The 27,749-nt window shown below is 51.2% G+C and overlaps 1 protein-coding gene across 1 annotated transcript in view; it reads right to left on the reverse strand.

Annotated features, from left to right (window-relative positions):
- The window catches only part of MYLK (myosin light chain kinase), a 191,528-nt gene that overhangs the window by 10,527 nt on the left and 153,252 nt on the right, over positions 1-27,749 (reverse strand). Inside the window, exons 24-30 of the mRNA XM_012639620.1 lie at positions 20,915-20,947; positions 20,724-20,817; positions 19,304-19,507; positions 13,282-13,499; positions 11,143-11,266; positions 3,825-3,977; positions 1,207-1,330 (exon numbers count right to left, since the gene is read on the reverse strand). Coding sequence (XP_012495074.1) covers positions 1,207-1,330; positions 3,825-3,977; positions 11,143-11,266; positions 13,282-13,499; positions 19,304-19,507; positions 20,724-20,817; positions 20,915-20,947 — 950 coding nt within the window. The remainder of the gene's footprint in view (positions 1-1,206; positions 1,331-3,824; positions 3,978-11,142; positions 11,267-13,281; positions 13,500-19,303; positions 19,508-20,723; positions 20,818-20,914; positions 20,948-27,749) is intronic.

Genomic DNA, 27,749 nt, shown 5'->3' on the forward strand with positions numbered 1-27,749 from the left:
TCTTGCTCAGGTTCCGTCCCTAACTTCACGCTCCTGCCCCCGGGAGTGTTTCCTCACAGCCACAGCCAACTCTGGTTGCAGTGCCCCACCGTCCTGTCCACGCTGCTCCGATGGCTTCTGATTCTTGGTGTGCGTCATGTCCTTCATGCCCACGTGCTTCGGTTCCCCATTACACACACATCCCGAGTACAGAACCCATGTCCTCTCCAGTAGCCTAGAAATTGTTTAATACTAATTGTGATGATAAAAATAATAAAATAGATGATGATGGTGATAAGTACTCTCTGATTCTGGATAATGATTTTATCCATCCTGTTGTAAGAGGCAGTTTTGTGTTGTTAAGGCTGTGTTCTTTAGAACCAGGCTCTGGGTTTGAATCCTGGCTTTTCGACTTATTAGCTGTGTGATCCCGGGTGACTTTCCTAACCCCTTTGCCTTGCTTTGTCTGTAAAGTGGGGATGATAACAGTACCTGCCTCCTAGGATTAAAAGACTTAGTGCACAGAAAGTGCTTTGAATGGTCCCCAACACATGGCCAGCCTCAATACCTATTAGCTACTGGTATCATTTTTGAACACTCACTATGTGGCAGGCGTTGTACTAAACGCCACATGAAGATTATCTCGTATAATTATCACAACAGTGCTGTGAAGTGAGTACCACTATTATCCCCACTTTACAAATGAGAAAACAAATCCACAGCAAGTTCAAGCCACTTGCTAAGGACACATAGCTATTAACATACAACCTCCCTCGAGGGTGGGGGCCATGTCTTTCTCTTCGTCATCATGAGGAAGTGCAAGATCATCACACTGCCTTTAAGGAGATCACACTCTCCAGGGTTGCCAACTAGACCTCAAGGTGGCATTGCCCATCCCTAGCCATGAAGACATGAAATGTCTGTGGCCTGACCTGAGTAAGGGACAGGCTGCGTGAAACCTCCCCTACCCATCCCTCTGGGACAGCACTGAGCAGGATTGGGGAGAGAGCTGTAGTTAAGAACCCAGTTTCCCCTGAGAAAGGGACTCAGTGCCCTGCACTAAGCAGAGCACTGTACCTTAATCAACTGCCTAAATTGGTCCCAGACTATTTCAGAAACAAATCTGCACTTTCTTGAAGTGAGGCCCGGGCAAGCTGGGAATAAAAGTGGCTTGCATAAAGAAAACAGGAAGGACAACATCCCAGTCCAAAGTGACCCTCGCATTACCTGCCATTTCCTCCTGGCCATATATTTCTTCATCCGGTCCTTGGAGAGCTTCTTGGCCTCCATGTTCTTGGTGTCTTTCATTAGCCATGGGTGCTGAAGGCACTGGGTGCAGTCCAGGCGGTTTCTGATGGAGGCAGAGATCAGAGGATTTCTGAGCAGGAGGAGACCTCAGAGGCCACTGGCCAGATTAGAAATGGGGGATCACCTGTCCCCAGTCACACGGGACAGAGGCCAGGGCTCCCAGTCCATCCCCCATGACCAGGTCACCGAGCTCTTCATCTTTCCTCTCTGGGTCTGTTACACTGACTAGACCCAGCACAGCTCAGTGTCAAGAAGGCCTAACCACCAAGAAAGTAAATAGAGTCCTGTGACCTGCTCTTGGGGTCTAGGAAGAGTGCGTGCTGCAAGGCTGACATGTCTGGGGAGGGCTGGCACCATATTCTAGGGTAGGGGGTCATTCCATTGGGCACAGGAGAGCTGGGGCCCACGGAGCCTAATCCTTCTGCGTCCCTGTCTGGACAAGTGGAAGGTGAAACACTAGGATAAAACCTCTGAGAATCACTGAACTTTCATGTCTTGTGATGTGGTGGAGTATCAGGTTTTTCCTGTTACAACTCAAATAAGTATGTCCTACATATAGCCTGTGAATTACAACAACCTGAGAACTGTACTGAAACTTGTTTAATCCTTCTGAAAGCTCTGGGGATCTAGAAATATTTTAGGGCCATCACCTTATTTGTAACAGGACCAATAAAGCCCAAAGAACCAAATGGTAATATACATAGAAAAATGACTGGAAAGCAGTGTACAAAATGTAGTAATCTTTAGATAAAGGGATTATGGATGATTTAAATTTTATCATGTTTCAAATCTTCTACAATTTACATGTATTACTTTTATAATAGAAAAGGATTTTTTAAAAGTGCTGATGGATGCAGATTTCTGGTTGAAGAGATGCTGGATATAAGATTTTATGGGAATTTAGTGTCTTGATCTATTTGAGTATGATCAATTCTTTGGTGAGTCCATTTTATGAGCACAGAGGGGCCTAACACAGCCTGTTACTGAATTAATTCAAGGTCAGATGAGAAAATAAGGTGTATATACAATAGCTTATTTACCAACTCTTCAGTGATTGAAGCTTGGTTGACAAAAGCCATGCTTGGACAAGAGTCACTGGAGGGAGGGTTCCATCTCCGGAAGCACCTTGGGCGTGGGGGATCCCTCACATTGGAAGGGACTCTAGACTCCCCACAACATCCTCATTCTGCTTGGATTGTGCCCATTTCTGATACAGACTGTGACAGCACAAGTCTAGAAGACCTCACTGTAAAGGAGTGTGAAACGTAGCCTCTGGGGGAGTTTGGCCCTGAACTGGCTAAAAAGGACCTAGAAGAGGGTGGGTAACAGGAAAACCAGACCCGGCTGTCTAGGACACGCTCCAGCATTGCTCCTGTAGCAACTGCGTTCTGCTCAGATGAGCGTTTTCCCCAGAGGGGAGCCAGGTGCAAAGTCACCTGGGGAAGGCAGAGCCTCCTGCAGCCCAGGAGCCAGCCGAACCTCCTCTTCTCCCAGCACACCAGCAATCTCACCACCCTTCTCAGGCAAGGCTACAAGCGCTCCCTGGGATTGCCAAACTGCTCCAAGCTCCTGGGTGCACCTGCAGCCAGGCCCTGCCTCATCTGGCCACCGAGCTAGAGTGGGTGAACTGCCACCAGGCTAGCAGGTATCACCTGACACCCCACTACTCCCTTCTCCTGGGCAGCTCTCCCTAGGGTGCACAGCTTCCCTCACCAGGACAGTCCTCACCAACAAATCCTGTCTAGCCACACCCCCTGCCCACTGCCAACCCCACTTCCCGGCTCTGGTCCCTTTCACTGCCCTTTCCCCACAGCCTCAGGCCCAGGCACACTGGCCTCCCATGTTCCGAGCTATGCCCAGGCAGCCCAGAGGGCAGAGGTGGGGAACCTCACAGTTTGCACTGTTGGGGACTCGGGACAGAGATGGAGCGGGGAGAGGGCTGAGCCCACTGGTCTGGGATCACAGCTTTCCTTTGGGCAGTGTTAGAAGGCCCCTGGCCATATTCAGACAGGCAGTTCTTAAGGAATTTAGATATGAAAAACACAGCAAGCCATAATAATCTGGGGACATGATCAGGAACCACAAATAGGTTCTAAGGATGCCTCTGTCACTGCTCCTGTTTGTTGACAGGGTACTTTCCCTGCAGCCCTTGAAGAGGGGCTGAGGTTCCAGCAGGGCTTTGGCAGGCCACAACCAGAAAATAAAAGGGGTGGTCATTATTCATGCAGAACAAGCCACCCCACTGCCTGCAACTCCGTTGGTCAAGTGTCACTTTTCAAGTCAGGTTTCCGTGCTCTTTCTAAAGATGAACATAGTGTCTAGCACCAGGGAGCAGGGGCCTAGGAAGACCTCCTTCCCTCCCCACATACGCTCAGGCTGGGTGCCTCACAATGCCTGCCATCCCCTCCTCAGAGAACACCAGGACTGGCCGGAGCCCGAGTGGAAGAGGCAGCTCCAGCGGGCACAGGGAATCCCTGCCTTCCAGCCCCGGTGCAGGGAGTGGGAAAGCTGCAAAGACTGGACTCTCAGCTCATTACTTCATATCTTTCTTCAATAAATTGCTGATAAAATCCTTGGCATCGTCGGAGATCTCATCAAACGCCTCGTCATCGAAGTCCCAGGTGGCTGAGGTAACATTGGCTAAGGTTTCATTATCGTTGTCACCCATGAAGGGGGAAAGTCCACTGACCCTGGGGAGATAAGAGCAGGAAAGCAGGGGTGAGTGGAGGAGAGTGGGAAGGCCCCCCAAGTGAGTGCTGAGGTCCCAGGTGAGGGCTGGCAAGCCCCCTACACCCCCAAACTCACGCTGTGGGTCCTGCACCTGCCTTTCCTTCACCTGTGGAAAGAAGACAGGATGTGTCTCCCCACAGGCTTCTGTGGCCTGCCTTTTCTCAGTTGCTCACCAGACTTTTGGGTATCACCTGCCTCTGGACACCACCTGCCTGGGAGGCTGAGGTGGAGGGAATTTGGTTTAGTTTGTAGACTTCCACAGGGCATACAGCAGGGCTGATATGCCCCTCGGTCCTTGTCTTCTATTCTTCCCCCAAACCCAGCATAGAATCTTCCCTAAGTCCCTTCCTCCTGCATGAGGCATAGCAGGCATCACTGCACCCTTTTGTCCCCTCCCTCCCACCTCTTATTTGTATACCTTCAGCTCGAAGAAGAAAGCCCAGCACATAGGTGAGGCCCAGCAAGTGTGAGCCCAATGAACGGATAGACTTTGAATCAGCAATGTGGGTTCAGGGCTTCTGAGACATTGACACCAAACCAGAAGGCTTCCCTACCAGGTACTGTGGCAGAGGAAAGAGCGTAGCCTCTTCATTTGCTGGGTGGCCTTGGGCAATTCCCTCATCTCTGTGTCACAGTTTCCTCCTCTAAAGTGGAGAATCTACTACTTCACTTAGGACGGTCATTCCTTCATCATCAGCAGCATCATCATGGCAGCAAACATTTATCAAACATTTACTATGTGCCAGGCACTGGTCAAAAGCTTAAAATAGATGCACACATTTAATCTTAATACTGTCCCATAATGCGGGTAACTCTTAAAATGTTGTCCTACAGATAAAGAAACCAAGGCACAGCACAGGGTTAGGTAACCTGCCCAAGGTTCTCACAGCCAGTGAGATCCCAGGCATCTGTCTTTAGAGCCTATCCTCTTAGCTGCTGTACTACACTGACATTTCCATGAATATTTAGTAAATTGCAGTGCGCAGCACTAGCTCGCAGCCTGGCCACAGTAAGGAGCCCATTCATGACCTGAGCTATTGCACAGTTCTCTGGGCTCCCTCCACTGCCTTAAAGCAGTCTGTGATTGCAGCAATGACTCATTTACCAGGAGCTTAAGCCAAATAGGCGTGGGAAGGTAAAGGATCTCAAAGCCGAATAGCCCAGATTTATGGCTTATTGGCCTCCCCTCTCACCTTTGTGCACTTCATCTTCATACCAGCAACCCACCCCACCTTTCACGCTGATGTAGGGCCAGCCTCATGGGTGTTCGACCACGCAGTTGCCCGGAGTCCCACCATTAGATGAGGCCCATGCTTGGTTTAATGCTCTGCTGCTGTCATCTTGAAATTCTTAATAGTGTTTGAACAAGTGAACATCTTTTTTATTTTGCAAATTATGTAGCTGATCCTGCCCTGACCCCAGCTGAGCCCCATGAGATGGGTCTGGGGCCCTTATGCCATCAACTTCTCAAGTTAGGGCTTTACTAATGTCCCTTCTCCCAAATCCTTATGAACCCATCATCATACACAACAATATGCTAACACTGAAGTCCCCAACCCCTGGCTGTGGCCTGGTACTGGTCCGTGGTCTGTTAAGAACCAGGCCACACAGCAGGAGGTGAGCAGTGGGCAAGCGAGGGAAGCTTCATCTGTATTTACAGCCGCTCCCCATAGCTTGCATCACTGAGCTCCACCTCCTGTCAGATCAGCAAAGGCATTAGATTCTGCATTATGGTGAGTTGTATAATTGTTTCATTATATATTACAATGTAATAATAGTAGAAATAAAGTTCACAATAAATGTAATGTGCTTGGGTCATCCTGAAACCATCCCCCCTGCCACCTGGTCCGTGGAAAAATTGTCTTCCTTGAAACTGGTCCCTGGTGCCAAAAAGGTTGGGGACTGCTGTGCTAACAGCTTTTGGAGAAGTTTTGGCATTTGAGAGGCCTAAGCTTATGAAATATACCTGTACCCAAACACTGAGTTTGATAGAACAAAACCCACTTAAGAAATATTGGGAGCCGGGTGCAGTGGCTCACGCCTGTAATCCTAGCTCTCTGGGAGGCCGAGGCGGGCGGATTGTTTGAGCTCAGGAGTTCGAGACCAGCCTGAGCAAGAGCAAGACCCCGCCTCTACTAAAATCAATTAAGAAATTAATTGGCTAACTAAAAATATATAGAAAAAATTAGCCGGGCATGGTGGCACATGCCTGTAGTCCCAGCTACTCAGGAGGCTGGGGCAGTAGGATCACTTGAGCCCAGGAGTTTGAGGTTGCTGTGAGCTAGGCTGACGCCACGGCACTCACTCTAGCCAGGGCAACAGAGTGAGACTCTGTCTCAAAAAAAAAAAAAAAAAAAAGAAATATTGGGAGAAAGCTTGCCATGGGAGGAACCCTCTGGTGAAATGTTTTATAAAGAAAAGAAAGCTTTTGCAATGTGAATTATCTCACCCTAATCAACATATTTATGGTTTTGAACAATAGATTTTTGCAGATGGCATTTTCTTACAGCAAGATGCTGATTTATATTTTAAGGGGGCAAAGAGAGAATCATTCCTGGTCATGACCCCATGAGAGAAGGGTAGGAGTTCACCAGTTCCTGAGTCTGCGCTATTTTATGCAACTTCTTTTCCTTCTCTGGCCTCAGTTTCCCCTTTTCTACACCAAGGGGCCTGGGCTAGATTTCCCAGGGGCCTCCCAGCTCTCCTCATCTCTGTGATCCCAGGTGGCCTAAGCAAGCCCCATGGAGAAGCAGCCTGTCCCTTGCATATCAGCTACCTGCTTCTTCTGGTCTTTACATTTTCTGAAACAAAGAGCGGGGAAGTCCTGCAGCACTGTGAAAGATGGCAGGAAAAGCAAACAACCCTGCTGTGGAATGCTGAAAGGTCCCCCTCTGCAAACCTCCTTTCCTAATTAGGAACTGTAATCCTGCAAAGATAGGTCTCAGTGTCTCTACCCTCCAGCCGGGGAGCTCCTCCTTCCTGGCAGCCCATCCGTCTGAAATACCCTCTGTGCCCCGGCTGGCTCCTGGCCTGCCCGAGCTCCCCCTATTCTCCCTATTAAAGAGCATGTCGAGTTCGAGACCAGCTTGAGCAAGAGAAAGACCCCATCTCTATAAAAAATAGGAAAATTAGCTGGGCGTCGTGGCCTGCGCCTATTGTCCCAGCTACTCAGGAGGCTGAGGCAGGAGAATCACTTGAACCCAGGAGTTTGAAGTTGCAGTGAGCTATGACGACACCACTGCACTCTAGCCTGACCCTGTCTCCAAAAGCTAAACCAAACCAAACCAAACAAACAAAAAAACACATATCTAGAATAAAACATGGAATATATGCACGGCATGATGACAAAGACAAAGAGTGTTTGAATTTTCAGTGATACTATTTCTGGGTGGTAGGGTTTTGCAGGATTTTTAAAACGTTTTTCTTTATTGCTAGAATTTGCATAAGGGATATTTTTTTAATTAAAAAATAGTCATTATTTGTTAAAAATCAACCAGTCAACAAATACAGTAACTTGCTCTTCCTGCCAGAAATCAAATGAGTATTGCTAACTCCAGGTATCCACGCAATCTAATGTCTCCCTTCAGACTCAGGGGTGGGGGTGGGGGTCTCCACAACCCCACAACCCCACACCTAGTCCTTCCCTACACTGCCTGGAGAGCACAGCCCAAGTCCCTAGAGAGCTAGTAGATGGGCTAGTGTCTCCGGTACCCAGACAGGAACTGCCCTGATCTCCGGGCAGGTGCGTGCAGGCCTAACTGCAGGAGCTCCTCCATGGAGTCAGACAGCCTGCTGAGACAGAGCTCGGCACTTCCCTGCAACTCTCTGGCCTCTCCTCTCTCACTGGCCCCAGCGAGGAGATCAGGAAGGGTTCTCTGGGACAAAGGTGGAAGTGGCCCTGACTGGGACTTCCAGACAGACAACCAGCTCCAAAGACAGGGGCAGAGTGGGGCAAAGGATGCCGCAAGGGCCACCAGAGAACCTCGTCTGGATGCTTCCTTTCTGCGGCAGCTCTAGAGTTCTGCATAGCAGGGCCTTAAAGGAAGCCCCCTAGTGGCTCCAACTTTTCTTTACAGCACCATTCTCTGCCGAGAGCCAGAGCTCAGGAGGGACTCCCAGACCTCCACCCTCTGCACTGGGCCAGCCCCCAAAAGCCCCAGAGGGCAGTGGCCCACAGTGGGGCATCCCAGATCCAGGAGCTGCCCAGGGCTGACCCAGCCTGAGCCAGTCACCCTGCCACACACACCCCTCCTCCCTCCTGACACCCCCTGTCCAAACACTTTCAGCATCAAAATGGTCTTCATCCCATTTCAAAAACTCTTTGGTCTCAGCTTTAAAAGTAATCTAAAAGTTCAATAGTCAATATATTCCATAGTAATAAAAAAGGCAAAAAAAAAGAGGAAAAAAAAGTAATCTAAAAGTAGGCAAACAAAGTAGCATAGTACCCAAATTACTACGTTTTTCCACCTAGAACTGTCATTTTACAATAAAGTATTCTTATGACCTAGTAGTTCCAGTTCTACATTATATATCCAACCAACAGAAGAAATGTATTAAGTATGTTCACTGAAACACATGTACCAGAATGCTTGTAATACTCCAAGATGTTGTAATATCCCATGTAGTTTGGAAACTACTCAAACATCCATGAAAATAGAATAGATAAATTAATTGGATTATATTCACACAATGGAATACTCCATAACACTAAGAATAAACATCTACAACAACAAATAATACTACGAATGAATCTCACAATGTCAAGCAAAAAAAGCCAGACACTTTTTCTGTATGATTTCATTTATATCAAGTTCAAGAACAGGTGAAGCTAACCCATGATATTAGACATGAGGATAAGGGTTACCCCCGGGGACAGAAACAGGATGGGGCACCAGAAGACCACAGGGCCCTGGTAGTATTTGGTTTCTTGATCTGGGTATAGGTGACACAGGTGTATTCACTGTGAAAACTTACTGAGCAATCTAGCCACTGCTCTGTTACTGACCAGCAGAGAGACCGACTGTCCTAGTTTGCCTGGGACTGTCCCCGTTTTGGCACTGAAGATCCTGTATCCTGGCAAACATGGGACAGTTGGTCGCCCTGCCCAGCCTGTGGGAAGTGGGCAGCCATGTGGGCTTCCTTGGCCCCAGTCACCCCAATGCCAAAGGAGCATGGCGTCCCGGCCATGGCCCACCAATCAGGATCCTACGTGAAAAGCGTGGCTGCAGATGATCCCTGTGCCACAGTGGTGGAAGGACTGACTGAAGGGAAAACAGCAAGGCAAGGGTCTTTGATGGCTGGAGAGAGTCCCTGGGACCAGGCAGGCTGTAAGGCAGCCGGGTCTGCACCGAGCGACCTGGCCGAGGATTGCTTCTCAAGGGTCAGAGATCAGTGTGAGCACCGTGCAGGCCAGGGACAGCCCTGGAAGGGGCAGGCTGGGACCCGCCCTGCTGTTCCTTACTTACCAAGGGAGCCAGGAGCAAAGCACTTGTTGCCTTCACTCACCAGCCCCCTTCTCTGGGAGCAGGGAGGGGTTGGGGGAGGCAGGGAAATGCATGGGCCAGGGGCTTCTCCGCTGATCTGGGGGAGGGTGTGGTGCTGGGGCTGATCCCAGGCAGGGAAGAAGATGACTGTCTGGGGCACAGAACCTGAGGCACAGGTCCCGCGGACGGAGGCTGTCCTAACAGGACACCGTGAGAGTAAAACTCCTGAGCGTGTGAAAAAGCCACATTGCACAAAAATCACCCCACTCTGCTAAAGCTTTTGTAATACTGGCTCCTAAACCCAACTGTGCATCCGAATCACCATTCTCAAACTGGGGTCTGAAGCCCCCAGAGGTCTGAGAAAGTATCCGTAGAGGTCCTCCTGAAGTTTTCTATGAAAATACTACATTTTTCTTTTGTTTTGACAACAAAAATATTTTTTAATGAATGCACACATATCTGGATCTTCAGGAAGACCATCCTATAACTGCATATTGCTACACAAGTTCAGGGGCTGCCTCTGAGGCTGATGACTGTCTGCAGCCTGGGGCTTCAGGGACTAAATCAGTGAGAACCCCCAAGGCTGTGTCCTAGAGCCTCGTTACTCAAAATGTGGTCCTTGGACCAGCACCATCGGCAACATGGAACCTGTTAGAAATGTGGAATCTCAGGTCCCCCAGGCCTGAATCAAAACCCAATTGAAGGAGACACCTGGAGGATTCACGCACGCTGACATCTGTGAAGCCTGGCCGAGGCTGCTGGCCACCCTCTCTTTCTGCAGTGTTGTTAATTGAAATGGCCTCATATTTTCCACCTGGTTTCTCAGCTCTAATTACTGTGTTGCTCTCTGTTGTCTGTGGGTTCCATCAAAGACTACCTTCAGAAGTGTTTATTCTGTGATCCTAGCAATCAGGGAGGCCGAGGCGGGAGGATCGCTCGAGGTGGAGTTGAAGACCAGCCTGAGCAAGAGTGAGACCCCATCTCTACTAAAAATAGAAAGAAATTAGCTGGACAACTAAAAATATATAGAAAAAATTAGCTGGGCATGGTGGCACGTGCCTGGAGTCCCAGCTACCTGGGAGGCTGAGGGAGGAGGATGGCTTGAGCCCAGGAGTTTGAGGTTGCTGTGAGCTAGACTGACACCACGGCACTCTAGCCTGGGCAACAGAGCTAGACTCTGCCACCGAAAAAAAAAAAAAAGTATTTATTAGTTCGTCCTTATACTGGACCCAGAGATAAGCCTGGCCGCGGGGGCCCCGCCCTGTGAGGATGGGGTGCTGTCCTCTAAGACAATGAGGATGCCCAGGGATAGGCACCTGGCTCCCTCCCTCCTTTGTGGAGCCACCTACATAAGTGAGGGTACATAACACAGTGCCAGCCACATTTCCCACCCTCCTGACCAAAGGCTCCAGGCTGGCCAGCCTTGGGGACAGTGAGGGCCTGGGGTGGTGACCCTGGTGTGTGGAGCTACATGATGCTACAGAATGTGATGCAGGCTAGTGACCTGTTGGGAGCCCACACCTTCCCAACTCTGGGGAGGGATCCCCACCATGATCCACCCTGGCTGCTCCCTCACAGCGTCAGGGCAGCCTGGGCACCTTCTGCGGGACCCTCTGCCCTGCCCCATGTGCCCGGCACTCACAGGATGTAGCAGATGACCCCGATGCTCCACATGTCCGTGGCGTAGCCGATGGGCTCGTAGTTGATCACTTCAGGAGCCACAAACTCCGGGGTGCCAAAGAGGACCTTCAGAGAGCCCGCGTTCTCTGAAACCAGGACAGAGAGGGATCAATCGCCAGCACATCATGGAGCCAGCTCGGGTAAGCAGCTGCCCTCATCTGTGTGCCGGCCCCGGCCTGGGAGGGGCGCAGACAAGGGCCCAGGCTGCTCGGTCCTTGGGTGATGGCAGAGACATTCGGCCTCCTCGTTAAACAAGAACATCAACACACCTGTGAAACCAACACGCTGCACACTCACCTCACCTGAGTGGGGCAGCCGGTGCCGACGAGGCCATTAAAGCACCTGCCCTTGAGTGGTCCTTCTGACTTACGCTTGGTATTAATAATAATCTCTAACTTTCATTATGTCCTATGTACCCACTACCAGCTTTACAAGGATTTTCCCATTTCATATTCTCACCAACCCTAAGGGATGGGTATGATGCCCGTATTACCAGGGACGAGACTGAGGCCCGGGGAAGTGAAGTGATTCCTCCACCCAGTTAATAAGTGGGGGTCAGATTCAATCCTGGGTGGTCCAACTCCTGAGCCACACTCTCCCCCACCCCACCGCACTGCTCTCCTGCACACCGCAGCTCCGTGGCTCTCCTCCAGAAGCTGCTGGGAGGGCATTTGGGAGAGGCCTTAACCCCAAGGTGGTGTCTCTTAGCCATAAAGGACCAGGGATGCCCACTAGTGGGCACTAGAGGCAGGTACGTGGTGTAGGTCCGGCTCTGGAGGAGACGGTCAGCACTGGGGGCTGCATCTGATCTTGTTTAACTTTGCGGAGCCTGTGGCAGATGTTTTGTAACAAAGCATTTGACAGCCCTCGTGATATGGAAGTTCTGCTCCAACTCCTGCTCCTAAGCCCGTTCTGCTACGTTTTAACCACTCCCAGTTCTCTGGCCATTCCTTGGTGGACACCACTGTTCCCACAATATCCCTTCACCGAGGGAACCTAAACGTTGTGTTCCTTGGGCTCTGATGCTGCTGGCTCCTGAGGCCAGTGGCCTCCCTATTCATTTAATTTGTTAGTGGTTACTGTGCAAAGGCCTGTGCACCAGTTGCTGCCCCCACCCCGTCTCTACAGGAGGGAGCAGAGTGGATGCAGTCACCTGGCATCGGGGCGTGCTGACCGCCAGGCCAGCCGTGGCCTCACTTTCCTCTTACGACCAACGCAGCTGCAACCAGCACTGGCATGCAGGGAGAAGTGTACTGGGTGGCATTAGCTGGCCATCTCCTTTCTGCTCCCCCCAGGGTAGTGAAATAAAGGTCAGCTCACCCCAGCCCTGGGGCTCCTTGCTGACAGGGCAGTGGCCTAGTGCGGAGGGAGAAGCTGTGTCCTCAATTACTGAGACGTCAAAGAGCTACAGGGGTGGGGGGTCATAGGTGGAATGTGAGGCAGACAGTCACTGACCAAAACGCTTTCGGGGCTGGATTTGGAAGCCTTTCTGTTTCCCCATCCCTCCCTCCTGCCCAGTGTGGGAGCCGCAGAGGAGCTACAGAGCACCCTGAGTGCGGCGGGGTCCTTATTCCAAGCCCAGCGCTTCCCCTGCTCAGGGTGGGTCTTCCTGGGCAAAACTGCCGGGAACCTCGGCATCCTAGTCTACAAACTGGGGCTCCTGACCTCTGCCCTGCCTGCCTCACAGTGAGAGTCAAGTTTTCTAATGTGACAGTGCTCTGGAAACTGTATGATATGATGCAGGTGAGAGGAGCCACCATCACCTACGTGGGTTTTGCCACTAAAGGTACCAGCGTGAAAAACAAAACAGGAGATAATCATTGCCATCGTCATCAGGCACTGTTCCCACCACTTTATCTGCATTGACATGCCTGATCCTCCCAACAAATCTACGAGGTAGGTGCTAGTATGAACCCCCTTCACGGGTGAGGAATTTGAGGCTTACAATCACAGTAAGTGGTAGGGGCAGGACTGGAACCTGAGCCGTCTTCATGGTCTCTGATTTAACCCTAATACGGTACATTTCCTTTAACTGCCAGTGTGGGGAATGCGAAGAGCCCCTGCCACTACACGGCGAGGACAGCAGGAGAGGTGGCCTTACCCAGCCTTCTGGCCAGACCGAAGTCGATGAGCTTGATCCTGGTGCCCGTCTTGTTGACGCACATGATGTTCTCGGGCTTGAGGTCTAGGTGGACGATGCCCTGCTTGTGGATGTACTCCACCCCCTCCGAGATCTGCCTCATGTACTTGATGCACTCGCGCTCCGTCAGCTCGAAGTCCTCGTCAATGATGCGCTCAAACAGCTCGCCCCCTGACACGCTGCGGGAACAGGAGGCAGTCAGAGCAGAGGGTGGTCAGACCACAGCACCGTGCAGGCCAGGCTGGCAGGGAGTCTGGCCAGGGGTAGGCTGGGGGCAGGGGAACTGGCAGGAAAGCCTGGGGTATGGGGGTGATGGGCACTTTTTGCAGCTTCCTGAGTCCCGTCTTCCAACATGGGAGGAGGGTCAGAGCCTCCTGGGTTCCTGCTAAGCTGCTGGGGGATTCAGGGGAGCATCTAGGCCAGGCAGTTTCAGAGGTGGGTGTGAATGGAGAAATCCAAACACAATCTCCTTAGTGAAAAAGGTACTACTGGGCAGTCTCTCTCTCAAGTGACCACAGATGCATAAGGGAACATTCTTGGACCGCAGCTGTATCTTTTAGTCACAGGGAACCAAAGTTTAAAATACTCACAGTTACCATAAGCATTTATTTTACATAGCCAGGAACAGAAAAAGATCTTCAATAATAAGGAGGCTCAGCAAATTTTCTAAAATTGGTTAGTTATAACCCATCATACGTACAGTTGTGATAGATTTGCTTACTCCAGCTAGGCCTGTAGCATCAGTTCACTTCCTCCAGCCATAACTAACTTGTCTCCCCTGGGCCCCTCCTTGCCCAGGCTGGGAGTGTAATCCTGTCTGCCTGGATAGACTCTAGATCCTGGCCATGCCCAGTCAACTCTGTGCTTCTGGAGCCCACAGCTGCGCATCCCAGGCTAAGGACTGCTCCCGGGCCTCGGCCAGCCAGCATACTGCCCTTCAGTGCAAACGCATGGCCCCACTGCCTGAGTTGCACAGGTCCTTTCTTTTCCCTTGTCCCACCCTCTGAACCCACCTTCCTTGCTCACTGCTTAGCAAATTTAAAGCATCTCCTTGGTAACTTATGCAGTACCCAGACATTAGTAAGCTCACTTTTCTACAATGGCCTGTGGGTCTACCAGCTGAACAAGGTTGGGGAGGCTTTGTTCTGGGCCTGTCCTCTTACAAGGACTCCTAAAGAGAGTCATTGTGAAGAGGGGAAGGAGCTGAGTTTGAATCCTGTCTCTGCCTTTTGCAAGCTGTGTGACCTCGGGAAAGTTGGTTAACCTTTCTGAGCCCCTGTTTCCTTATCTGGCCTGACCTCATAGGGTTGTTAGGAATGTAGAATCCTTTGTAAAGTATCATGTCTAACACAGTAGGTGCTCAGTACATATTGTTATTTGACAACCTGTGGTGGACAAAATGGGTCTTGTCACTAACTCCTGCGGGAGAGAGATGGGGATGCACTATGGGACGCAGCACACCACAGCCTGTTGGCCACAGGACACAGGACACACACTTCTGGAGGGCTGAGCTGGGCAAGGCCGTCTGTGCCAGTGGCCGCTCTGGGTAGCTAGAACCGATGCTGTAGAACCAACTGGGGAATGTCCCTGCATGGCCAGCAGGTGGCGCCACTTGTCCTTGTGTCCTCCATTTCTATTGCTCTCCACCAAGCTAACTCTCACCTCTATTCCTAGGTTGCAGACAATTCTTAACAGCTCTGTGTTTCAATTTCCTCATCTGTGTGATGCAGATAAAAACAGCACCATCTCACAGGGTTGCTGCAAAGACTGGATGAGCTAATACAGGTAAAGTGCTTAGAAGAGTGGAACATAGTAAATGCTCAATGTTAATTATCAATAAAATTATCAATACAATGTTTTATTTTAAACAGTCACTTGGGGCTCCTGTTAAAAATACAGATTCCTAAGCTTTTCCTTTAGAGATTTTGATTTCAAAAATCTTGGGGGAGATCTGAGGATCCATATTTTTAATAAGTACCCCAGGTCATTCTTATGACCAGACTAGATCATAAGAATGAAAAATTCTGGTTTACTCAACTACCACTCCTGGGAGGCCAGCTGAAATTCACATGTTCTGAGAAATCACTCCCAATTTCCCCATGAAATGACCTTTCCCTCCCTGGGCACCCACAGCCTTGTCTCTGCACTTCTTGTATCAAGCCTGCCTTGTCTTAAAGTTGTTTGTAAGCATGTCTGTAAGATGTCTGGTGCTTCTCTAGACCCCTATTTACATCTGACAATATTTGGCACAGATAAGGTGCCCCAAAACGTTTGCTTTTAAATTTAAAATATTCTGAAAAGGAAAGCAGCCATTATATTCCAGTGCCCTTGGGAATGTCTAAGGCAACGAGTGGTAGAAATCTGAGCCTTGGAGATAATTACTGCTATGTTTTTAGAGGTAAAACTTATTCAATATAAATTCAAATAGGTTCAATTCTATTCACACATATTTAAAGTATTTTGAAATTGTTCCTATGGTCTATTTTCTAGAATGGAAGGTGTTAAACAAGTAGAATTAATGGTTCTGTAGGTTTCTTCTTTTTTTTTTTCATTTTTTTATTTCAGTATATTATGGGGGTACAGATGTTTAGGTTATGTATGTTGCCCTTCCCCCCCTCCCCCAAGTCCGAGTTTCAAGTATGTCCATCCTTCGGATGGTGCGCATTGCACTCTTCGTGTATGCATATACCCGTCCCCTCCTGCCCCCTTGTAGGTTTCCTTTCAAAATTCTCAAAGTGGAAAGTATTGGTTTGCTAGAAAGAAGCTGCCGTCCACAGAAATGGGATATCGAGGGCCAAGACTGGGCCAGAGGAAATGTGTGCTTAATAAATGAATAGTGAGCGAGTGAAATGAATAATGAATAGCTGAGTGAATACCTATCAGCAAGACTAGCTAATCCCAAGGGATCGAATTTATCCCCCAAACTCTAGACTTTAGCCAGCCTTCCCAAGCAGGCAGAAGGAATGGTGCTATCAGGGGATTTGATACCCAGACCTTCTCCTTGTCTGATGGCAGCCGGCTGGATGGTCTCTGACAAATTTGCTAAGGGTAGCACAAAGGTAAGATGAGCCACAGATGGCTCAGCCTAAACTTCATTTCCTCTTCAGTGCTCAGGGTCCCACCACCACTTGGAATGTCCCAGGCTCTTCCAAAAAGACAAGCCCAGGCTCCAGGCCAGGGGCCTGAAGGAAGCCCTGTCTCAGAGCTATATGATGGGGGCTTGCCAGTAATCAGAAGTCAGAAAGGCAGAAGATATTTATTCTTATTTCTCACTGTATCTGAGGCAGCTGAACTGAAGGCTGGGACCCTGGAATATGTTTTCATTTTTCTGCATCACCAGGCATCCTCCTTCTTTTAATCTCAGTTTCTCCATCGAACAAGGAGAATAGCAAAGAGTGAAAATCAACCTTTCCCCTGTCAGTGGTCAAGTCTTAGAATGTTTAAGCTGGGAGGGTTGAGTTCCTATCCGGGGCAAGCTTCTTCCCCCGAGTGCAGGCACACCTCTGGCATCCGTGCACGGAGACCTGCTGCTGTCCACGGGGGAGGCGTGGGGTGGAGGGATGAAAGCCAGACCAGCTGAAGCCTGAAGTTTTCTCCCTTTTTCCATCCAGCTTGCCAACTCCCCGTTCCAAGCTAAGTATGGTATTCTGCCCACTGGAGCTGCTGCCCAGCCTTCCCCAGTCCCTGCCGCCTCCTGCCCCCTCCCGGCCCCCCTCACCAACTTGCTCAAGGTCTAACTTCTAAAGATAAGACATTTCTCCACGTGTCCTCACATGCCCACACTGCCTGGACGAAGCAACCTCTTCTGGAATAAATGTGAAAAGATGCAGCCCGCAGGGCTATTGTGAGTGTGTAATGAATGAGGCCACGGCATGGGCTACATATTTCCTGAAAGTGGGGAGGAAAGTTGGAATTTGGGGGTGAAAATAGATTGAAAGATACAAATGCAGATTGTCTCTGAGTCCTTTTTGGTTCTACAGAACTGAAGAATTCTATAGTCAAAAGGGGAGTCTTGAGATCAATTATTCTAATCCAAATATCTCTTCTCACTGGTAGGATTTAACAATTACAAAATCGCAACTCAATAGTAGCAGAAACTGAAGCCAGGCTTCCCAGATACTAAGAAGGATTTGTTCCACAGCACCTAGTTGGATGTTAAATGCTCAAAAGTGCTTTTAAGTAGAAAAAAGACCAGGCTACAGACAAAGTCAATGCATCACACGGGTAACGACAGCTCCCATGACGGAGGACTGTGCCTCACACACGTTATTCCACTTAATCATCACAGCGCTCATGAGGCGGTTTTAATATCCTCTTTTATGGATGATGAAACTAAGGATTTCCACAACTGACAAACTTAGTCAAGTCAAACAACAACAAAGAGGCAGAGCTGGGATTGGAAGTAAGGTTTACCTGACTCAAGTCTGCGCTCTCAACCACTGCTGCCTTTTCCAAAGAACACGTACTGAAAGGAAACACCTGTTTGCCAAAATGCTAATGCAATGAGGGGAGAGAAAAGACTGATCTCCCATTCACAGTTAAAGCTTGGGGATGTCTTCTTGGCCTCAGCTTTCGGGGGGAAGAATGCCAAGATGCTGACAGAGCCTTCTCCAAAGGACCCAGGTCCCCAAAGTTCAGTCTGAGCAATTCAAGGATGCTCAAGGTAATTTCGCAATATCTCTAAAAATTTCAAAGGTACAGACCCTTTTAATCTAGCACTCCCTCACTTCTGGAAATTTATCACATAGACATACACAGGCATGAGTGAAAAGATGTATGCACGAGGTTACAAATAATGCTTGTTTGTAAAAGCAAGACTAGAAACTGCCCGTCCTCTTATGAAAGGCAGACTGCTTAATCAATTGTGACATAGCCATGTGACAAAGTCCCATGGAGCTGTGAGAATGAGCTGTGAGAATGAGGTGTCATTCTCACTAGGTGTTGATATGCGACCATCTCCCACATCAATTTGTTGAAAAAAGCAAAGTATAACATAGTGAGGATAATAAATTGCCTGTTGTGTTAAAAGGTGGGAAAATAAGAATATATTAATATTTATCATATATGCTTATATTTTCACATACATGCTTATATTTGGGAGGATACAGACAAAACCAATAAAACTATTTACCTGTGGTGTTGGTGGTGGGGGGTCGGTACAGGGTAGCCAGGGACTTTTCACTGTGTATTTCCTTACATTTTTTTGAGGTGATTGTATCATACAAAACATTCAAATAAAAAAGAAAACTCTTATAATACACAGATGCAGTGGAGGATGTCTGGCTCACTGATGTCAGTATGTGTGCCTGCATATGTGTACATGTGTGTGTTTGTGTGTGTGTCTGCACGTGTGGGGTGGGTGGAGGATTGGGATGTAGATGAAACAAAGGATCCTGGGAAAGCCCTGGCTGGAGGTCATCTGATCCATCCCCCAGCCTTGGTACAACCCAGCAGAGAAAGAGCTACTCTCTGCTGAGTGACAAGTCAAAACAGCTCAAACGAGGGCAGAATGGGGCCTGCAGAGGCACAGGAGGACCCAGAGCAAGGGTCCCGCTCCCGGATTCCAGCCCCCAGCCCTGGGCCCTCTGTCTTCCACAGGGAAGTCAGGAAGCCACCCTGTCCCTGTCCCGCCTCTGGACTCTAAACCACTACAGGCGAGAATACTCCTGAGTGAAACCAAGGAGCCTAGGGGCAGCTTAGGCCCTTTCACAGGTAGCTGAGGCTACAGGGGTCCTCAGGGGTCTGCCAGCTTGTTACGGAAGTGGGCACAGGGCTGCCGGCTGGGGCTCAGTGGGTTATTGCCGGCCCTTCCGGTTCTGACTGGCCAGTCCTGGCCATAGGCTGGTGAGTGTCGTGCATATCACACCCTTGTCTGCAGTGATTTCCATCTCGGGGCAGAGGTGGCTGGGATGGGACAGTAGGGAGACACATTCGGGGGCTCCCCCAGCCCACAGTGCCTGGGTGCTTGTGGCGGGGCACTCACATCTCCAGGACCATGACGATGTTGGCCTTTTCCTCGAAGGCGTCCACACACTGCACCAGCTTGGGGTGGTGGAGGCAGTTCATGATGCTAATCTCCTGCCGGATGTTCTCCTTCTCTTTTGCCGAATATGCCTTGAAGAATTTCCCTGCCCAGATTTTTCTAGTTTTCTTTTCTACAAGTCGAAAGACCTGTCCAAATTTCCCACTGCAAATGAAAGAGGGAGGAGAGAAAAGCCAAATTTAGCTGAACTTTCTACTAAATTGGGTTGGCACATTACGGCCCGTGGGACAATTCTGGCCCACCTCTTTATAAGTAAGTTTTTACTGGAACAAAGCCACACCTGTCTGGTTCTCTATTGTCCATGGCCGCTTTTGTGCCGCAGTCGCAGAGACGAGCAGTTGTGACACAAGCGTATGGCCCACAAAGCCTAAAATACCGATTTCTGAAGCTTTATGGGAAAAGTTTGCTGACCCTTGCCCTAGATGAATGAAGCACATTTCTTTTTTCAAATTTTGTTTTCTACACACACTCAGTTGGTACTACTGAAGCACATTTCTCATGGTGACAGCCCTACTCTCAATCTGGGCTGACGGATGGACGTCTTTCCCCTCCCTGCAGAGGGACCATGGAGTTGGGTGGAGGCAGCCCTTCCCAACCCAGAGAATTGCTGAGTGGCTGCCTTCCTCCCCCCACCACGTCCTAGCGCTGATCTGCCGGTGACGGCCCAGGCAGGATCCTATTTCCCACTGCTGGGACGGCGGAGCACGGGGTTCCTCGGTGACGGTGCTGACTCCTTGCAGAGCTGTTATGAGGTCTGCATCTCTCCTTTGTTTCCCAGAAACCACTGCAAACGTAAGCCGAGTTCCTTTTCCTTCCCCCTCTTGTACTCCTCCAGGGATGGAGAGTTAGGAGGAGACGGGCAGCTTGGCTGTGACGAGGGCTGGGGGTTGGGGTCTGAGCCCACCGGCATCTTCCATGCCCTGGGGCATGGCCCAAGTCCATAAAGGGAGCTGCGATGACCGCTGTGCATTTTAAAGGAGCACTGAAGCTGGGCTGGCACTGCCGAACAGCGTGCGCCGATCAGGCTCACCTGACCTCGGTGGACCAAATGGAAGGGACCCAAAGATAATCCAATCCAGGTCTAGTCCTCTCCTTTCAGTCCTGTGCTGTGAGTGGAGGCACAGAAAAGGCAGGACTTGCCCATGGCTTTCGCAGAGCTGGGCCAGGGCAGACCCGCACGAGCAGCTCCACGGAGGGCCGTGGGTGCGCGACGCTCAGTGAGCAGTCGCTCCTGATTCCGCACGACTCTCAGGCAGGAGGCAGAGCTCAGAAAAGACAGGAGGTCGGGGCACTGGATTTAACTTAGGACTTGTGCCACCCTCAGCCTGGGGGCCCAAAGGCAGCTTCCCATTCCACTTACGATCCTAGTCGCTCTTCGATGTCATAGAAGTCAGATACTTTTTGTTCCGTGTTGACTGTCACCGTCCGGTAATCGACCTCGGGCTCCTTCTCGTCTGCGGGGCATGGGGGGGGTCAGTGTGAGCCTCATCGCCCCTGCTCAGCCCCCGCTACCCTGCAAGCCTGACCTGAGGACAGGGGGCCAGCACTCACCGTCATCTGACACTTCCACTTCATCCTTTGGCTCTGGGGGAGACAAGGAAGGACAGAGAGGGCACAGGTGATTAGTACTGAGGGCCCACCAAGAGCAGGACATGCTGGGGGCCATGCCAGGCCTCAGCCTTCACAGGCACAGGACCACCAGGCCCAGAGCGCTGGGCATCCCCCAACGGGGCCAGGTGCAGACCGGCAGGTACCGCCTCTCCCCACTCAGCCCCTCCTCCACCAGGTCTCACCTGCGCCCCTTCCTCTCTAACCTCATGGTCCCCAGATATACCCTTCTCCGCATCCCCTCCAGTCCCTCTTGACTTTCAGAACCCGCACACAACCGTGACAGTCCCTTTCTGCCCTGGCTTAAAAGTCAGCACCTTAGAAGTGCTTCTGGTGTCAAATCCATTTATCCATTTGTTGAACATGCTTCATGGAATTCCAGCCGTGTACCGAGTACCTTGCTAGTTATTGTGGGCATTCAAGACAAAATACACAGAAGGCATGGTCTCTCCTTTCTTGAAGCTTATAACTCAGTCGGAGAGGCAAAAACATGTACTTGAAATATGGGTTACGAAGTGTTACATCATCAAGCAGTATCGCCATGGTACAAACTGAATATGCAACTGAGGAGGGTGGCACAGAAGGGAGCAATCATAAAATCAGAGCAATTATTCTCGGAAGAAATAGCCCTTGGGTTGTACCTTAAAGGAAATCACGGAATACAGTGAGGGTTGAGTGACGTGGCAGAGGTGAAACCAACGGGTGCTCATGGTGGGCGAGGAGGGACATGGCAGCCACGCTAGCTGTTCACGTGGATGTGTCAGGAGTAGGGGGGACACGGGGACAGGTGGGGGGCCCAGCAGGACACATCTGCTTCAAAGCTCCAGGCTTCCCTTTGCCTTGGTATAGGTTTGTCTCTCCACAGAAAGGCTGCTCTGGCTGCTTGACCTTGGCTAAGTGCCTTTCCCTTTCTGGGCCTCAGTTTCCCTATCCGTAAGAGGCAGGAGATGGTTTCTGGAGTCCTGACTACTCTAGATGCAACGCTTAGTAGTCTGCTTTGCACTCCTCAGCCACAGTCTGGGCTGCGCTCTGGCTGGCAGCTGGACGGGAGGGTTCTGAGAAAACTGAACAAGGATGTGAGGGACATCATGGAGGAAAAGGATTTTCAAAGTGCGAGTGTGTGTGTGAGAGTGTGAGTGTGGGACAGTGTGTGAGTGTGAGTGCATGAGGTATGAGTGTGAGCGTGGGAGTGTGTGGGACAGTGTGTATGTGCGAGTGTGAGAGTGTGAGTGTGGGAGTGAGTGTGTAGGATAGTGAGTGTGTGAGGTACGAGTGTGAGTGTAGGAGTGTGTGGGATAGTGAGTGTGACAGAGTGTGAGTGTGAGGGTGTGTGAGTGTGAGTGTGTGAGGTATGCGTGTGAGTTTGGGAGTGTGTGGGACAGTGTGTATGTGTGAGTGTGAGAGTGGGAGTGTGGGAGTGTGAGGGATAGTGAGTGTGTGAGTGTGAGTGTGGGAGTGTGTGGGATAGTGAGTGTGAGAGAGTGTGAGTGTGAGGGTGTGTGAGTGAGTATGGGGGAGTGTGGGTGTGAGTGTGGGACAGCGAGACAGCGTGCGAGCGAGTGTGAGTGGGTAGGAACGAGTGCATCAGACTTGGGGCGAGGGCATGACTCGCCGACGGCCCGGCGAACCAGCCGAGGGAGGGAGGGGAGCGCGTGGACGGCTGTCCCCCGAGAGGCCAGAGGGGACAGGGCCGAGGCTGGTCAGGCCCTGCCCGGAGGCGGGGCTGAGTGTGACCGAGCTCTGCGCGCTTTGCGAGTTCAGCGCCTGTGCCGGGGGTGAGCCGGAGAAGCTGCAGGCGGACTGCGGGCGGTGGGCCTCTCTAGCAGGCTGGGGGCAGAACAAATGGCTGGAACCTCCGTCTGCGGAGAAGTAACATGGTTCCACGCAGGACAAGAACCTCTTACTGGAAAAGAGTTTTGAGAGAGTTTATAAGGAGCAGAAGAAGCTGTGATTTGTTTAGAGTTCTTAAAATGCTTCTGACAAAGTTTAGTTTCAAAAAGCTAAACATGAGCGGGACTGGGAAGACTATTTTATGGCAGAGAGCAAATCGCCATGGAAAAATACAAAAGGGTGAGACAGACGGGGGCTCTCAGAGAGAGTGCAGCTGATGAGGCTGTGGGTTTCACAGCTACTGCCTAACTCATGGATTTTTCTACACTCGCACATGCGGGAGTTGAGCGTGTCACTGTGAAGGCGACCTGGGAGCAATGCACCGGAAGCCAGTAATGGAGTCAGTGCTCAGGCAGGATGTAATCATTTTGCCTTTTAGGGCGGTGAGCACTGAGGCATGTAGCCAAAACCCAGGAAGGGGAGCACAGGCCCCCGACCTGCTGCCCTGGCCCACAGGGTGCTGTCAGGAGGAAACGTGCACTGGTTACCGGCTGGTGTCATCACTCAGTGGCCCCTGATACAGTCTGGGGCACCTGTCCTGGAACTCCGGCTGCTGGCGGCCAGGAAGCCACGGTGGAGCTGCGGCCGGTCTGGGGCGCCGCTGGAGGGAAGGGCTGCTGCGTTACAATGACCAGGAAAGGCCAGGCCTCTCTGGTTGTGAAAGAAGTCTAAAGTGGACATCAATTGAAAGGAAATCACACAGTCGCCAAGGGTGAGATTAGGGTGGCAGACTTTTCATCCTCTCGTGAATGCCGTGCCTTGAGGGGACCGTTTAGTGTTCTGCCTCACATGGAGCTCACGTAGGTTCAACAGATGCTTAGGTTAGTTCAATGACGACATTTTAAATGGGGTTTTAAAAGAAGCAAGAGAGTCAAGTCCGTCAGTAATGAACACCTGGTGGCTGCCGGTCACTGGACTAGGGCTTCGAGACAAAATAACACCGTCGCGGATGCCCCAGCTAGACCTGGGGTGCCTCTGTTGGAGACAGGGGTTCCCACTTGCTGGGGCTTCCTCTGTTTCTTGTCCCCAGGCCACCTTTCCCCCGTGCTGCGTGGGGACTGGAGTGTCCTACGCGGTGGGGTGAGAGAAAAGAGGAGGCAGGCTTTCTTGGCCTGGGGTCAGGAGGAACAATGTGTTCTCTGCCAGTGAAAGCGCAGCACGTTGCTGGAGTCAGGAGGCCTGTGCCTGGAACCAGGGGGCTTCCCCCGTGAGCCTTGAACAGGCACCAGTTCCAGACCTGGGCCTCCCCGCCGTGCTGACTCCAGGCAGACAGCTCAGAGCTAGCCCACGCCTGCCCCTCGCCTCCGCCTCTCCCCCTGGCGGTCAGAGTCAGGCTCTGCCCTCCTCTCCTGCTGACGCTCTGATTGGGGACGAGATCACCCTCAGGGAGTTCCAGCCCCCTCCTCGTGGTGCACTGTCGCATGGCAACCTCTCCTCTGCGGGAACTGTGACCGAGACTCCCAGGGGTGCCGTCCCCTTCTTCCCCTTCTCGCTCGGCCTCAATTCTGTTTGAGGGGCAACATGACCACAAGGGAAGGGCCGACAGGGAAGCGGAGGAAAGGCCACAGTTCAGTTCACCCATAAAGGGCTGCAGTAATGAGAAAGGTGACCGTTTGGTTTCCATCTTCCTGCCAAGGAAGGAGCTAAAAGTGCAGTAGAAGGGACTTCAACTAAACATTTAAGAAGTCTATTCAGAATGAGCTATGAGCTCCGAGAGCTTAGTGGAAGACGGTTCAGAAGATGGTTCTGAGATATTTCTGCAAACAGATGAGAGTCCCGTTATCCGGAGTGGTATTTGGGAGAGAACCAGCTGAGTGCTCCGGACCCTGGTGCAGCACGAGTCCAGTCTGTCTGACAGAGAAATGACCCTTCCCTTGGCCGAGGACTGTCGCATGCTCAGCGGGCACTAGAGGGCACCCGAGCCCCAGAGACGGCCTCTGCGAGGCAGGCGAGCTGGAGCCTGGGACCTGAGCAGGCTTTGCCTCTCTAACTGCCCCCGGGCTGCAAGGAGGCCCCAGTTCTGCAAGAAGCCTCAGTCACGGCTGATTTACTAACAACAATAGAGACAAAACCAAATTAGGGTCAGGAGCAAGGCTGGTTTCAGAGTGAGAGCAGGATTAGAGTGGGAGCAGAGCTTAACACTGGCTGGGCTGGGGAGAGCGGGGTGTCAAAGTGGTGGCTGTTTGCTGGGGCTTGGGGAGATTGGGAGGGGCCCTAGTGTTTCTTAGGGGTGGCTCTGGCACAGAGAAGCCACTGGAGCCGCACAGGGAACCCTATGCCTTGTCCTCTACTGTAGCCCCATGCCTATGGCAGCGCCTGCACACAGGAGGGGCAGGACACACGGGGTGGATGAATGTGGGGCAAGAGCTGGGGCATGGGCAGGGGTGGAATTGAGAGACCAGGATGAAACAGAGACTAAAGCTGCCAAGGCAAGAGGCAGGAGTGGCAGGGGCGGCGGCGGTCAGAGCCAATGCTAGCTGGGCCGTGTGGAGCGAGGGTCACTGGCACTGCCTTTGTGATATGACCCCATCCTCCATGGCTCCACAGAACTGACCTACCATGACCTCCACTCAATCGCACCTCTCTGCCAACACACACACACACACACACACACACACACACACACACACACACACACCACTCCTCTGAGAGCCGTTTAACTCACAAGCATCTGAGCAGTCCCAGAGGACTTTTGCTTGGAACCTCCCCCGCCCACGTCCTCTGCCCTGAAGCCTGACTTCTGCCAACTGTTCTGCCCTCCTCCTCTTCCCCTTGGATGATCCAGCTGGGCCTGGGGTGGGGAGCAGCTTCCTGTCTGGACGCCCTGGGTGGCCTGGACCCCACCTCTGGATTTCAGGCGATTTCAGCATTACCCTTTGTCCTCTTCCAGCTGGGAGGAGTAGCGACAGGGAGGGGGGCTGAGGACCACAGAAGGGGTTCTGCTGGCTGGCCGCAGGGAACAAGGGAGAGGCCACCTGCCCAAGCCCAGCGGTCCCAGCTCCCCCTCCTGTGGACTCTCCAGCGCTGGGAGTGTCCTGGACTCCTGGGAGCCACAACTCCAGTGCCTGTGGCCTCTGGTCCTGCTGCCTGGGTTAATCAGGGATTCTACAGTTTCTCCTGGTATACATCACAGCACGGACATGGACCATTGCCTTTCCAGCCAATGGACATCTTCTCACTGCAATTTTATCCCTTTTTCCTCTCACTTTTCCAAGTAATACCCTAAGAATATAGTCTGGAGCTTGGTCGCCCCTGCAGGCACCCCCACTCTGTCCCACCTGCTCCCCACTCTACTCACTTTAGAGGGATGTTGTGTGTGGGGGAGGGCAGCGGATGGTGGTTTTGTTACTCAGCTTCCCCCAACAGACATCTGTGAGTGGCTAGCGGGTGGGAGCCCCGCGGACACTGCCAACGGCCCAGGCCTTGGGGGCTCGTGTGGTGGCTCTCAGGGAGACCCGCCGCATGTGTGTGTACAGGCCCAGGCGGGGAAACACCGCCCAGCACACAGCCTCGCATCAAATTGTAAAGTTGGCATGTCTTCTGTCGGTATCCTTCTTTCTTTCTGGAGCCCTTGTTTAATTGAAAGTAAAGTTTTAATACCTGTTTTATACCTAATTTTCAAAACTAAAGAGGGTCATCACATCAGAACAACGGCTTCCATGCTCAGTTACGTGGCTACTTCAGGCCCGGCTCCCGCTCCACCTCCTCTGATCTTCAGTCTCCCACGGTCCGCCTCGCACCTTCGGCTCTCCTCTCTCCAAGAGCGCTTCTCCCTTGGTGTCCCTCCACCTTGTTCCCCGCCCCATCCATTTCCTCTATCTGAAATTCACATGCTCTTCACAGGAAACTTCCTGAAATAATACTCCATACTACTGGCCTCTCTTTCTTCCATTTATTCCTTAACCAGGACAACCATTTTTCCACCCTGTGGAAACTCTACAGATTTCGACCTCAAAGGTTACTACTCACTAAGGGCCTATACCCAAAGATCCTTCGAGTCCTCGTCTCTTTCATCTTTGTTTAGCACGTGGCGTGGGTCACTAAGCCCTCTTTGCAATTTGCTCCCTCCCCTGTTTCTAGGAGACTCCAGCCTCCTCCTGGTTCTCTTCCCTCTCGGTCCTTTCTTATGGTCCCACGGCCCCTTGACGTTCTCTGCCACCCTCTCTGTAACTTCATCAATGCCCATGGCTTCAATTATCAATTAAATGGTGAAGACTCCCAAATTTGTAGCATAGATTAAAGCTTTCTCCTGAGCTCTAGACTTAACAGTCTGCGGACGCCTCCCCTTGGAAGTCCCTCAGACACCTCAACTTGACAGGTCCGAAGCCAGAGATCCCATCCCCCGCCAGACTCCCTGTTGACCAACCTCCAAGTCACTCAAGTTGGGAACCCAGCCTGACCTCCTTCCTCTATCTAACCAAAGGAGCACAGGCTCCAGGCCAGACTTCAAGCATCGACTTGCCATTTACAAGCTCCGTGACCTTGGGCAAGTAGCTTCACTCCCCTAAATCTCATTCCCCTCATCTGTACAATGGGGTAATAACAGTATCTACTGCATTGGGTTACTAGGACTGAATGAAATGTTGCATGTAAAGTGATTACCATATTGCTAGCAAAGAGCAAATGCATAATATATGTTAGCCACAATGAATCATCATAACAAACCTCTAAATAACTCTTGAAATTGTGTTCAGTTACCCTAGCCAGGAACTGGAAATCATCTTAGAGTCTTCTAATTTTCTCCTTCAACTCTCTAAGGAAAAAGTCATCAGGAATGGTCAATTCTACCTCTCGAGGCCTTAGTTCATGCCCTAACCACCCCTGTCCTGGACGAACATCACAGAGGCCCATCTGGAACCCGGCTGACTCCACTCCCACCCCTCTATCC

Source organism: Propithecus coquereli, unplaced genomic scaffold (genome assembly GCF_000956105.1).
Source record: "Propithecus coquereli isolate 6110/MARCELLA unplaced genomic scaffold, Pcoq_1.0 Scaffold10, whole genome shotgun sequence".
Classification (NCBI taxonomy): domain Eukaryota; kingdom Metazoa; phylum Chordata; class Mammalia; order Primates; family Indriidae; genus Propithecus; species Propithecus coquereli.